At 38.1% G+C, this 15,054-nt stretch overlaps 1 protein-coding gene across 1 annotated transcript in view; it reads right to left on the bottom strand.

Moving 5' to 3' along the window:
* Yap1 (Yes-associated protein 1) overlaps positions 1–15,054 on the bottom strand; it is a gene marked incomplete at its 5' end in the record, with an annotated part of 109,863 nt that overhangs the window by 41,332 nt on the left and 53,477 nt on the right. Inside the window, 1 exon segment of the mRNA XM_013511126.1 lies at positions 2,593–2,706. Within this exon segment, the coding sequence (XP_013366580.1) occupies positions 2,593–2,706 (114 nt within the window).

Here is a 15,054-nt window from a genome sequence, read left to right as displayed (position 1 = left end):
GCTTAAATAAACAGATTCTTAATATGACCCCTTAAAAAAACAATTTTAAAAAAACAATATAAAACTCTTCAGAAAAGCTCAGCAAATATTAATGCATCTACACTGCCATCTGATACCATTTTCTACAAACTGCTAATGAAGTCTCTAAACAACATAGTTTTTCAGTGTTAAAAGAACAAGAAAATCGGACAAAAAAGAACCAAGCCCCAACAAACTCGTGTTTAGTTTCTTATACTATATAGGGAACTTATTAATTTCATGAGGAATATGAAAGGACTGGTAAATTATTTTAATATTCAAATTTAAAAATCTGATTAGAAAATACAAATATAGAAGGAATTGACATTTCAAGGAGATAAGAAAATTACTCTTCTACAGAGATGTGTATCTTCCGTTCTAAGAGGCCAAAATATACATGCTGACTTAGCCAAGAACTGCCAAGACTTTAGTACATTTAGAGAACGTGAGACAGCAAACTCAAATCTATGAAAACTGTAATCCTCACCATTTATTTGTGTTTCCATGGCTCAAAGGGTCAGAAATAAGGCGACAGTTTATATTTCTTTGGCAGAGATAAATATAATTCACTATATAGAACTTCATATTTCAAGGGAAACTTCAAATCCAGCAGCTAACAGCTTGTCTCTATTTGCTGTCACTCTAGATCAGACAAACCCACACATTTTTTCTCCCTCCTCCCCTTCAGTTACACTTGAGCTCTCTGACTGAAAAGGTCTGGAACAGATTAAAAGTTGGGCCACAAAATAAAAAGCTCTGGCGTGCTGTCAAGCTGGTCTGGAATACACATACACAGTGGGCCCAGAAAGGGAAACCGAATGCAGTGAGAGAACTTCATGAAACTTTCCTGGGCATATCTTAATTGTGTGCTTTGTGTGTATGTGTGCTGGAGGGGGGCAGAAATTTAAAAAAAAAAAAAAAAAAACTTACACCTCAAAACAAAAGACCAAGCTATGAGTGTAACCAACAGACCTATATAAGATTACAGCGATGCTATTTCACTTGCACTGAAAATATCTTTTTTTAAAAATGTATTTTTAAAAAGCTTTGCTTTCATTCTTACCCTGTGCCGTTAACAGCTACTCACTATCTTTTAGAACCTTGTTGGGGCGGGGGATCTCTAAAATTTCCAAAACATGGATAAGTAAAATTTATTTCATTAAATATGATTTAAGGAGACATGATTGTTATCGTCCTAGCCCACAAAAATGGCAACATTTATTAAGTTTGCTAGTACTTTGCTTCTTGCTTCAACCACAGAGGCTTGTTCAAGTACTAAACAGAATCTAAAGTTGCAAATTATTAACATGACACATTACTTTTTAAACATCCAAACAAATCTTGAAGCTCAAAAGGCTGGCATTTAAGCCAAACCGGGTATCTGTCAAAATGACGGTCTCTGCCCTGACCCCACCTTTGACTTTACTTTGAATAATATCGGGTTCAGTAAGTCCATAAAAATGACCAGTCAGGAATTTTGAGGTAACTGTTTGGGGCCGTTCTGGTTTTTGTTTTGTTTTTAAGGTATACCTAAGACATAGGAGAAGTGTTCATAACGCTCCTGGCGGGGAAGTTATTTTATCCAACTAGCTCCAGATAGCTCTCCTTTTCTCCCCCACCCAGGACTGTGTTTTCCCGGCGTTCACAGAGCTAGCTCCTCTTTCCCCGGAGGGCCCCGCGGTTGTTGTCAGGTCAGCCCCTGTGAAGCTTCAAAGGCTCCGCATCCCTCAGTCCGACCCACTCAGTGATCTACACACTGTTTTCATTTAGTTGCGTCTAGTCCAAGATGAGAGCTTCAAAACCACAATTATCTGCTTCTTTTTAAATTCATTTTCCATGGCTTTGGAAAAATATCTCAGAAACCCGACTGAAGCAACTGAAATAGTAAGAAAATATGGATAGAAAGGCACTGAAATAACTTGTACACTCATCAAAATGTACACATTTAGGAGGGAAGAGTTCTGTGAAAATGGTGATTTTCTTATGTAACTTAGAAGGAAATATGGTTTACTTTTTGTTTCCTACATAAAAAGTAAAGAACCCTTCCTTTACCAAAAAAAAAAAAACACAAAAAAAAGCCAACAGAGAGGAGGGAAAATGCTTTCATCAGACCATTCCTAGGGTGACCCCCCCCCCCATCTAGAACGGGAAATCCTAGCTCCCCCAGGCACTTGACGGTGCTCGGCATTCTCAGAAGTTAAGCGCAAGCAGACACCAGGTCCCTTGCAAAAGCTGATGTTCTACATTTTAAATGCTGTATGACAGCCTGATTGTTACTACAGTTATAAAGATCATTTTCAAAAGGTTGCTGTGCTCCTCCTCCGAAATGTCAGTGATTCTGGTTAGTCAGCTACTATGACACTCCCCTTGCCCGACACAGGCTAAAAAGCAGATTTAAACCTGAATTTCTCAAGGTGAAAATGAAAGATAAAAAAACAGTACTGGGAAACACTGGGTAGGCAGTTATATTTTAGTACTATGAGTTAATACAATTTTATTTAAATGTTTTCTAAACTCAAACACAAAAAATAGTATTTAAAAAATGTCAATAAAGGTTTTGAGATGAACCTTTACCAAAACGAGGGTCAAGTCTTGGGTCTAGCCAAGAAGTGGTCTTGTTCTTATGGTTTATATAGTAAATTTCTCCATCCTGAGTCATGGCTTGTTCCCATCCATCAGGAAGAGGACCTACAAAAACAGAAAAAAAAGGAAAAAAAAAAAAAACATGGTTGGTTTTGATTTGGTATACTTAAAAAAAGTAGGAGGCGGCACTAATTTAAAAATACATCTTGATATAAAACAATTCATTAAAACAGATTTAAGTCTGTGTTCAGAGAAGGTAAATCCATATACCTGGCTCTTCTCCCCTAAAAAGAAACTGCTAAATAGTAAAAAACAGCATACCCAAAGACACAATGGGGGGCAAAGTCACATTAAAAAAAAAAAAACCTTTTGCAGGTAATGACCCAAATAATTATTACTGTTAATATAAGACAAAGTGGTGCCACAGCTCAGGGACTTATCCCCAATTCAATCAGTTTTGTGACCATACCTCATTTAGCGACTTCAAGATTCTTCAGAAAGAAATACATGCAAGTGTTTCAGAACAACTGAAGTATCATTAACATTTTAATGTGACTGGATTACACTTACACACATAAAACTGTAATACAGAAAAGTACTTTAAAAATAAGCTTACTTTAAAGCAGATCAGAAATAACAGGAAGAAAGGATTTTAGCTGGAAATTTTAAGTTTGTTAGTTTCAAAGAGGGCAAGTAAGTGCTAAGGCTGCTGGAAGGCGAATTTCTTAAAAACAAAGGGGAAGGCAAACCATTTCAAAGCTACAGACTGAAGAAAGAACATCTGTGAGATATAACTAAAGAATATAGTTAGCTTTAAGATTTTTCTACTTTCGTAAGGTTATAGAAGCCAGAAAATTGGTTTGGGGAGGTAATACTATTAGAAAAAAAAGTACAGAATAAATTATTAAAGTATTTAAACACGCCCACAATGAAGCAGAACCTCAAAACTAATGATTTGCTATTACAGTACCCTTAATTGTAAAAATGGCAAAATTGTAAAATGCATCCAAAAAAACCCAAACTTTAAAAATGCTAAGACTCTGGGGGCTGGAGATTTATAGCTCAGCGGCACAGTGCCTGCCTGGCAAGCGCAAGGTCATGAGTTCGATTCCTGGTACCAGAAAAAAACAATTCTAAGACCCTAAGATACCATGCTATACATGGTATAGTCAACAACAGTTACTGGGCTCCCTAGGGAGACCCACAGTCCCACAGGATCTTCAAACCTGCGTGAGTGTACAGGCTTTGCTTTGCAGTGCTGCTGCTCAGACCCGGAGTCTTGACCACGCTGGGCAAGCACTCTACCACTAAAGGGTGGCCCTGATTCTGGACCACTTTAACACTGCCTCACTCCACACCTCAGCCATGTACTAGTAAGAACCACAAGATGTACCTTGGATATAAATCAGATCTCCCCCACTCATTCATCCTGAAGGTTCCACTTACTTATATTCTGATGCACCCCACTCAACCCATCCATCTCTAAGAATTTAGCCATCAATATTTACCAACTCTTTTACCTAACCTCCGGAGTTCCTTCCTTGGTGACTGACTTCTCACCTCTTCTCACTGCAGTATCTTTGATTTAAAAGCCACTAGGGTTTTTCCTCTTAAAATACCATTCCCCCACCTCCACCCTGCACTGCTAGAGAGCAAACCCAGTGCCTGGTACCTCCTAGGCAAATGCTGTACGTTTGAGTCATGTCCCCAGCCCTAAAATGCTTTCCGCCCAACTTTTATATGTCACTCACTACCTTACATAAATTTCCAATGATCTCCACCATCAAGAAGAAAATGGCGGTCGTGAGTTCGGTTCCCGGTACCGGAGAAAAACCAAAAAAAAAAAAAAAAAAAAAAAAAAGAAGAAAATGGCTTTTACCAGCTGGTCTCATTTCATACAGTCTTCAGACACCCAATTTTCCCCACCACCTTTTCACAATGTTCCTTTTATACATATATTTATTTAGGGAGTTGTAAGTAACAGTACCACACACAGCCCACGGGGCAGTGCTAACACCGGCATCTCCACCACTATCTCCATTGTCGTATCAAAATTCACAGTGGCTCCATCTGCTACTCACTGTTCCTGTCCCTATTACACAAATAAACACAGTGTGATTCACACAGGTTTAGTAACCTGCCCAAGGTAAACAGCAAATTTCAAGCTAGAATGTAAACCCGGTACTCTCACATCAAGCTTCTGCTTTTACTTTAACTCATACAATACGCTACTTCAAAAAGATATAAATACATCCCCTAAATTTGTCAGTATTTCTATAGATTAAATTAGCAAGATGGAATTATACCTTTAACCCTTTTACACCCATTTTAATTATTAAGTATTATTTTCACTAAAAATGGTTAACTTAAACATTATATTCAGAAGCCCTTTTACAAATACTATTTCTTGTATATTATGGTCAACAATTAGAAACAAACTTCTAAATGTACAAGTTTTGGAAATGAACACATAAGACAAGCCCAGCACAAATCAACAGCCTAGGGAATGCTGAATATTTTGTCACCATATCTCCAACTAAAGAATGATATAATGTACATATCAAATACATACCAAACAATCACAGTAGTAACTTTGTAAACACACAAATTATGCCAAAAATATATGCTATACAGAAAAGGACACTGTATATATTCATTTATGTCTTTAACACTTTCTGGATATAAACAGAATGTTAAATGGAAAAAGATAAGCCCAAAATGGGATGGTTTCTTTACATTGAAGGGAACTGCTCATCAAAGACAAGAAGTAGATTACTACTGATTTAAATAGCGTTGTACCACAAAGGAATCCTTAGTCAAATCAAAACAGAGAAAACTGAACAGAAACAAAAAACTTCAAACTTAAATGTCAATTAAATAAAATACAAATTTATGCTTTATTCACCCCCAAAAAAACCCTCCTTGTCAAGTGACCCTGAGATTCAGTGACTTAATTCTGATAGCTCATTCCAACTCATCCCATTAACTGAGTCTGTTAAATAACCATGAAAAAGAAAGTGATATGTTTTCTAAATCAAGTTACACAGGCTAACTGGTTGTGGGGTCCCAATGCGATGGGAGGCTGGAGAGAAAAAGCTACAAAAAAATGGCTTTTGCCCCAGATGGCTCCTCCTCAGTATTCTATAGCCATGACAAGGAGGTGGCCAAGGAGAGAAAACAAAGAGACTGAGAAAAAAGCAGCTGCTTTTGCTGCAGCACTAAGAGAAACAGACCCTAAGTCTGATTCTCAGGGCCCCAAGAACAACTCGACAACTGCATTCATCTGCTACTGATATTAAAAGCCAGGCCACCTCAAGAGGAACTGCCCTAAGAGGCCCCCTGGGCCATGCCCTGAATCGGAAGGTGACCACTGGAGATAGGTCTGCCCTCTGAAGCGGAGGCCCCAGAACTCAGACCCATCCTACCAGTTAGTCCAACAGGAATGAGGGGGCCCGGGGCATAGTCTGCCTTCTCCCTCTGGCCAGACTGTCATCTCCATGGAGGAGCCCTGGGTAATCATGACTATGGAGGAACAAAAAAACAGCCTGTTGCTAGACACAGGTGCTATTCTTTTCAATCCTGGCCTTCCTTCCAGCCGTCACACCTCAGTGAAAGAAGTCACTGGAGAGGAAGTAATATGCTATTTTTGACAGCCCTTAGGCTATAACTACTTGTTAGATCTTTCTTGGGTATCTCTGTCTTCCTGAGAAACTACTTTGAAGCTACTACCATGTCTTATAGCAGCCATTGATATTTTCTTACTAATCTGTCCATAACTCTGTAATGTTTGTATTGTTCCTATGCTATTTCGTAAATGTATGTATGTTTATTATTATGTGTTTCCTAGAGTAACCATTGAGAATAGTTAATGATTATTCAATTGGTCACTCATGTATAGCTCTATTTATTTTCTTTAGAAGCCACTTTGAAGATATCAAAGTATAGTACAATAACTATTGATAATCTCCTATCTCTTCTGTCTATAACTCACTATTATTTGTATATTTGTCTTCCTGAGAAACTATCTTGTAGATAACAATATGTAAAACACGATAATGATTGATAATTTCCTACTACTTTGTCTGTAATTTGGTAAGCACCCCCACGACTATTTTATCCTTCTTTTACTCTTTAAAATAAAAAAAAAAAATTAAAAAAAAAAAAGTTACACAGGCTTTTGAAAGTCTAGTTCAAGCAATCTATATAAGCTAGAGATAGAATGGAGTAAGGTTAGTAAGTCTAAAACAAATAAATATAAATGTCTTTAGGTTCAATTTATATTTTGATTTTGTTGTATCATAACTTCTCTGAAATGAAGTATATACATGAATTAAATTTTACTTATGCAAAATGATCTAAAACAATGGTCCTCACTTTATACACAACTGTATCTACTCACTGTTAGTCAACAGGGCACTTTAGCAGTCAATCTATCGAGGCTTGCATGTGTGAGAAAGGCACGTGGCGATGTCTGCTAGAATAAAATGGGCAAGGTCCTGGTGGCGCACAAATGTAATCCCAGCCCTTGGGAGGTTGAGGCAAAGGATCATTGCAAGTTTGAGACCAGCTTGGGCTACAAAGTGAGCTCAAGGCCAGCCTGAACTGCACAGCAAGACCCTGTGTCAAACACACACACACACACACACACACACACACACAGAGAGAGAGAGAGAGAGAGAGAGAGAGAGAGAGAGAGAGAGAGGTGGAAATCAAAAGCAAGCACCTGGAGAAAAGAAGAACTGATGTGACTTTTGGGAATTATTACTAGCCACTTAGCTTCAAACCTTTTTTAATCAAGCACACTTCATTTTCGCAAACAAATTAAGAGCCCTTTCTTTGAGGCAGAAAAATTTCTTTATATCTAAGTCACAGCATTTATAATGCAGTATTGTTTCACTAAGTGTGTTTTCTGTATGCAGTTCCTGAACACTACCATGTATGTGGTGCATTTTTCCCATCATATTGCCTAGTATGCCTTCTACTCCTTAGAAGATGTGGGAATGTTGGTTGAAATGCATTCAATCAAAATGAAACTCAAAATCCTTTATTAATTCTTACGGAATAAAAGATTCTGTTCATTCTATGTAAGCTCAATGTCTCTATTACTTGACACCACTTAAATTGAAAGCACAGGGATATGGCAAATTCTTTCACTCAACAAGGACTTATTAAGCTTCTATATATTCAAGTACTATCTCAGGCCCTGGAGATACAGTAATAAACAAAATAATCCCTATTTCATAGAACTTATTTTCTAGCTAGGAAGACATAAACTAAAGATAAACATAGTGAAAAATTAAAGCAGCATGAGAGCAAGGGGAAATGAACAACAATAGCAGCATTTGAGAGGTGACTTTTACATTCAGCCCAGAATACAGTACAAATCCAAATATGTGATGACCTGAGACATGAGCACTTCAGACAACGGAAACTGAGGAAACTAGTATGAGTGAATGGGGCAAAACAGGTAATAACGAGGTATGGTGGCTCACTTAGATTTTTACAATTAAGAACTAACTGGAAGCCAGGCAGGGTGGCACATTACTATAATTCCAGCACTTCGGAGGCTAATGTAGAACTGCAACAAGTTCGAGGACAGCGTGGACTACACAGCAAGAGCCTGTCCCTAAAAACCAACAATACAAAACAAAAACACAAAGCCCCCCCCCCAAAAAAAAACACAACTAGAAAATTTTTCATCATTTCAATCAGTAAAAAAAAGAGCTGAATGGGTAATATTTACAAGGGATTACAGTTACTACAGGGTAGTAACAATTCCCCCTGAATTGATGGATAACCTACAGACAAGTCAAAACAGGCAATAAACACAGTCTACAGCTAGGGCTTTATGTGTCAAAAAGATGTGGGAGGTTAAAGGCTGGCCTATCTTGCCTGATCCCCACATCACAGCCTTTGTGGGAGGATGACAATAAAATAGGCCTTGAATCAAGAAGGGAAAGAGAAAGAGGACAGCATTTCACTGATATGTAAAGAGGGTAAGAAATCTGAACTAGGATAACCAAAAGACAGTGGTAAGCTATAATTACAATAATTCATAAATATTCCTGCAAAAATAATTTTTATATAAGATTTACTAAGACTACTTGAATGATAACCTATCCACTGCAGCCAAGTAGTAACTTCCTGTAGTACTTAAAAAACAAAGAAAATACTCTATGTCATAACTCTGAAAGTGACGCAACATCAACTTCCTGCTCTTGCCTAAGGACCCTCTCGCATTAGTAATGACAAACCATTTGCAACGTCTAATCAAACAAGAAAGTCTTGATTAGCTACATCAAGTTAAATAATCAACCTCTCCCTCTTACTAGCTTCACAATTCAGGAATAAAGAGTCAGCCAGGACACTGAATGCTTACTAAACACACCCTGGTGAGTGGTTCAAAGTACAAGACTATCAATAAATAGTTTCCTTAGAAAACAGATTCGATGTCCTTTTAAAGGAACCTAATTCTAAAATACTGACCAATTTCCATCTTCAAATTCCATTTTCTTGTATTTAAGAAAGAGTCACAAACTTCTCCCAACATTGAAGACACCGTACTAAGTTCTTTGCAGACAAATATTAACTCATTTATCAGCCCCACAACACAGGTATAATTGTTATCCCCATTTCACAGAAAAGGAAGCTGAGAAAGTTAGCTTGCTCAAGATCACTCAGTCCAAGTTGTAAGTAGCAGAGCTGGCCTTCAAACCCTGACAGCCTTGTTCTCCAGAAAACGTAAGTATGACAAACAGTAATCAAAAGTTGTATTTTAGATGTGTTCTCCTTCTGGAACTTTCACAAAATCCTCTGGCTTCTGTGGCATTTATATAGGTAACTTCCCTCATCTTTAACGCATTTTTACCAACTGGGTACTGAAATGTCACAAAACGGGTACCCTGTATTCTGAGTTTTACTGAAAATGCCATCTCCACTTATCCCTCAAATAAAACTAATGTAAACACCTATTTTCAAGACAAAATTTTAGCACGTTACTAAGTTGCTCCCAACTCCAACATTAAATTAAACCTTGTTGTGTCCCACAAGATCGTCCTGTCTCATTTCCTCTGGGGAAGTAGCTCTGACTGAGTTCACGAAAGCTCAAAGGAAAAATCCTCAGATCTGTAGCGGTCGTTGTCCTCTACAATCATGCATTACATAGCACTGCATCAGTACTGAATGCATCCAGAACCTCAGGTTCTACCCACTCCCCGCCACCGTTTCACACCTTCCACTTCCCCACCTCCTTTTGGGCACCCAATGCCTCCACCTCTCTTCCCTGCAGACCTTCACTCACACACGTCTTTGCATAGCCAACACCTACTCATTCCTCTCCAGTTGGAACGCCACTTCCTTCCTCCTCATGGCTGGCCTACACAGCTTCCTCTCCTGCTTCATCAGGTTGCTGTCTCTTTGTAAAATTATTCCATCACTGTAGTGTCTTAGTAACCTACCCAACATCAGTCCTCCCAGCAGCGTGGCTTGTTCACGCCTGTCTTCCCAGTGCCTAGCAGTGCATTCTCAACGTGTCTGCCCCTAGTCTGCCTCCACTGAAATTCTACTCTATCCCTATGCCATATTTTTTGTGAAGCTTTTCACAATTCTGTCCCTTTATTATGGATCTTCTCCACCTATGAACGGCAATTACCCTTGCTTTGACTTTTTGCCTTTTCATTACATACTGTCTCGTGTTAACTCCTCTGCAACGAGTCCAGCTATAAGCCATGTGGGATACTACGGGAACAGTTTATCATTCTTCCCTAGAAGACAGTTTGCTTCCCCCCAGCTCTCACCCCTAGTAGGTACACATGACTTCGCAGCAGCTCAGGACAAAGGCAGCAAACATTTACAGAAACCACTGCCTCGTTAGTTTTAATACTGCTTTAGCCTGCACACTGCACAGACTTGCACCTTTCAAAATACAGAGGGATTAAAATACTTTCGCCTGAATCTTTCACAGTTTTGTTTACAGAACTGTCTACATAGCAATCTTCCACAAACATAAATATCTGAAATTTCTATGCCTGACCACGGAAGCCATAAACAACTCCTAGTAAAGTTCGACTCACATTGCTAGAATTTTTAGGTAGACTCAATGGAAGAAGCTATCATAGACAAATCTGAAGAACTTTAAAATTATCACAAATTTTTTAGTGGCATCTATAAGCCAGCCAAACACAGGACAGTAAATGTACTTATTAAAGTAAGAGAAATTTACACATCAAGTTATGGTAAGGATTTTTCCTCTGGCTTCCACAGCATACCCCCACTGCCACTACCACTGTGAAAACTGACCTGAGGTATGCACTTCTAAATCCCAGGACGAATTCATATTTCTGTCCATTATTTTTCCTTTTTGAGACAGGCTCTAGCGTTGCAATGGATGAATTGTTGAGAAAATGAAAGGAGGAAGTGCTTTACACAGGGCAGGAATCACTGTAGATGCCTAAAAGTCAACTCTCTACTTTTTCATAGAATAGCGCTACTATTTTATCCTAGTAACTTTTTAGCTTATTGAAATTCATGTTTAATATTCATAAAAAGGTAGGTTAACTGTAAGAAAATGAGATACTTGAATCTCATAGATCAGATGATCAGATAACAAACAGGAAAAATCACTGCTACAGACCCCTAGAGAAGAGCCATGTCTTTAACAGTGTCTCAGATTTCTCACAATAAAGCTCAAAATTCTTACTAGCTTAATTAACATACACAGGCATTCTGAGGATGTTTGCAGTCTCACTCCCCTACCACTCTACCAAGGGGTACACAGCTCGGGGTTTCAGGCCTCAGTAACTGCCTATGTACTGCTGCTTTTACTGCCCCTGCCCTTCCCCAGACCAAGTCCTCCTCATGGTGTCCTGAAACATCCACTTCTCACATCTGTCCCACTACCGCCCTCGTCACCCTCTTCTGCAGATTACTACAAATGCCCCCTCAACAATTTCCCTTCTTTTGAAAAGTATACTAAAACCCTATCACCCTCTGTTCAAAACTCAGAAGAGCTATGCAGTGCCGTGTCCTTGCTGCTGTTCCAATTCTTCCAGTTAGAGGACCACTGAGTGAGCTGTCATTCATGGAACATTCTTTCTCCTTCCTCAGGCACTCCCATGGCTCTTTCCTTCATTTCATTCAAAATATCACCTCCCTTTATCCCAGCCAATCACTCAAGTCATAACTGGTTTACTTTTCTTTTTTCTGTTTTTAACTACCTGAAACATTTTTTATTTGTAACTTGTATTCTCATGGTTCAGAACAATGCCTCGTACATGGTAAGTATTCAAACTTGGTTGAGGGAAAGAATAAACATCTGCCACCTTAAAGAACTCCTCTCCCCTCACCCCTCCTCCACCACTGACTCATGTGGTTCCTCCTACGTTTTCCTCATTCAGTACATACATATGCAGTAACACTCACTGATATACAGAAAATCTGTCTGGACTCTGTAAGCCCAGTGGTCATCCCCGTGCCTAGCAGAAAGCGGAGTATTTTTGCTGTTATGAGTAACTTCAGAAGGAGAAAATACAAACGTCTCAGGATAACACCATGAGACTGGTAAAAATCATTCCTGTTTGTCACGCTACAATTGGATGAACTTCCTGGAAGGACAAATATATGCTCAGATAACCTTTGAACATGCAACTCTTTAGTGCAATTTGAGTCTCTCAGATTTTATTCTAATGAAGTAACTTGGAGTCTTAATAAATGTAGTAAGATAAGTTTTCTGCAAAGTTTTATTGAAGCAAAAATAAATAGGATTTAGACTTCAGGCTGCTCAAACAATCACCTTTAATTAAGATTTTAATCACTTTTAATTAAAACTTTAACCCTGCTAAGTGCAGTGGCACAGGCCCGTGATGCCAGCACTCAGGCGGCTGGGGCGGGAAGAGAGTGGCTTTGAGGCCAGCAGGGCTGCACACAAGTGAGACCCGGACAACAACAGCGAAACCTGCAGCAAGTCTGACAGCTTTCTCTTCCTTTACCGATTTTTGTAACATCGAAAGAAACTCGTATTTTGGGCTATTCTGACTACTGTTGCTGGATGTACTACATTTTATTTATGCTGCCTATATATGGTAGCCTATGGATATCATTTTTAAAGAATTAATCTTTCACACAAATATTCCTCTTACAAATCACAAAATTATTACAGCATTGAGTAACCAGAGAGATTTAGAAATTAGTGGGAAAGACAAAAATACCATAATCTTCTAACTTACCAAGAAGAAATAAAACAGGTTTTTGATTCGGTACTTAAATAATCTTTTCACTTCTAAAGTTGAGCATTTTCCAAAATCAACAAATAATTGCTGAAGAAAAGCTGAACACAGACATTTGTATTTTTAAACTATTATTCAACAACTCATTTTACTAAGAGAGTGCACCAGTAGCAATGATACCCATGCATCTAAAATTTTTTATGTTCTCTAACAATATCCTCTTACTCTTCTAAATAACACTACACCATATGCTTTTCTTCTTTCTTAGGTTGAGCATTTATACTAAAATCTTAGAAACTTTCTAATTCAAATAAACTTTAACTTCAAACATTTCTAATACATTAAAAAAAATATTAGTTGAGCTATTAGATCAAGTCAAGAGAACTTAACAATCTTTGAGTTTCTATTTATTTACTCTTGCTTTAGAGGATAACTGCTAAAAAAAAAAAAAAAGCAGAGGTTTCCTTTTTCTTCGTCACCCCCCTCACTCCGTCACTGCTCTCCTCCAAGGGAGTGAGTGAGTGGGGCTCACAAGTGCTCTGTCACTGAGCCACACCCCTAGTCCTCCATTTTAATTTACCTAAATTTATAGATGCAGGAGAGGAAAACCCAACTTCTTAAAAAAATTTTTAAAGCAGCTTGGGATGAAAATTTAAGAACAAGTGAGATAATAGTCTCAGCCTAGCCTATATCTGATGACAGTTTATGTAAACTTTGATGACAGCTTAAATAGTGTGGTTAAGATTTTTAAACTTATTTTGAATCCAATAACTATTAGTCATTTAGAAACTTTTTTAAAAGATCACGTCACATTTATATATTAAATATGCAAAATATTATATCGAATACTGTATATTATCAGGAATAACTTTTAACTGTGTGCCAATCACATGATAAGGAGCATGTTATCTTCACAACAGCTTTCTGGGTTCAGTAGTATCCAAGTGAAGAAAATTAGGCACAGGCAGACACAGTAAACTCAGACAGTGAAAGCTAGGACTCAAACCCAGGCCCACGTGACTCACTGAGCCCTTGGTCTTAATCCTCATTCTAAACTATCTGTTTCAAAGGTGAAACTTGAATTACGGTATATAAAGTAGGAATAATCAACACCTAAAATTTGTCAACTGCAACTTTTCATAATCTGTATATGCTTCTAAGGTTAAAAATCTTATTCAGTATTTTGCCTGTCATTTTTCTCAGTAAAATTCTTTTCTACTTTTTCTTTTCTGCTTTGACAGATCACACAAAGCAGCAGTAATGAAACTGGCAGACACACAGCAGGTTTATACTACTCACTGGGCTTCTTCGTATCTACCTCTCCTTTATAATGCAGGTTAGCACATTCCTCTAACATGCACACTTTCATGATCAAGAGTGCATTTTTCCTCACCCATCCTGAGGTAATTTCCTAGGAATTCTGTGCAGTTTTTCAGAAGAGGGAAATCTGAAACCACCGTAATGGCAGATCTGGTAATTAGTCAAACAAATGCCAACAATTTCAACATAAACGCCAGTAACTTTAAAGTATAAAAATAATGGATAAATCCTTTAAAACACACCTGTAATAACATGTTTTAATTTTGGACTATTATCAAAGGTTTACTTTAAAAAAGTAGATACATAAGTTAAATAATTTTGCTTAATGTAGGTGAAAGATTTTATTCTTTGAGACAGTATTGATATCTTACTTAGTGGGCTGGTCTCTTGAGTACCTGTGATTACAGGAATATGTCACCCAGCTGGCATAGTTTTTTTGTGATCTTAAATAGTCATCAGATTTTTGGCATAGTTATTTTGGAATCATAGTAAGGTACATTTCCTCGATTTAAGATTCATTAATCAATGTAAATAAGCAACTACTATACAAATAGAGATAGTTAAAACAGTATCACTCTTCTCTCCCCAAGCCCTTATTTTCATGTAGAACACAAAAACTACTAAAATGTTTACCCAAATGTCAATGTGGGCTGGAGAGATAGCTCAGTGGCACAGCACCTGCCTGGTAACAGTGAGGTCCTAAGTTCGGTTCCTGGTACCAACAATATAAATAAATAAAATTTATAAGAATCTCATGTGAAGAAGTATTTCATTAGATTCAATGGATACATCAAAAAGTTACTAATGTACTAGCTTCCTGCCTGCTGGCTCCCGGAGGGTGGGCCCCCAGCGCAAGGGGAGCCTCGGGCGGGGAGCGCCGGTCTTCGGACCAGCGACTCACTCCCGGCCT

Source organism: Chinchilla lanigera, unplaced genomic scaffold (assembly GCF_000276665.1).
Source record: "Chinchilla lanigera isolate Chin_1 unplaced genomic scaffold, ChiLan1.0 scaffold00011, whole genome shotgun sequence".
Taxonomy (NCBI): Eukaryota; Metazoa; Chordata; class Mammalia; order Rodentia; family Chinchillidae; genus Chinchilla; species Chinchilla lanigera.
This window is presented reverse-complemented; position numbering and strand designations above follow the sequence as displayed.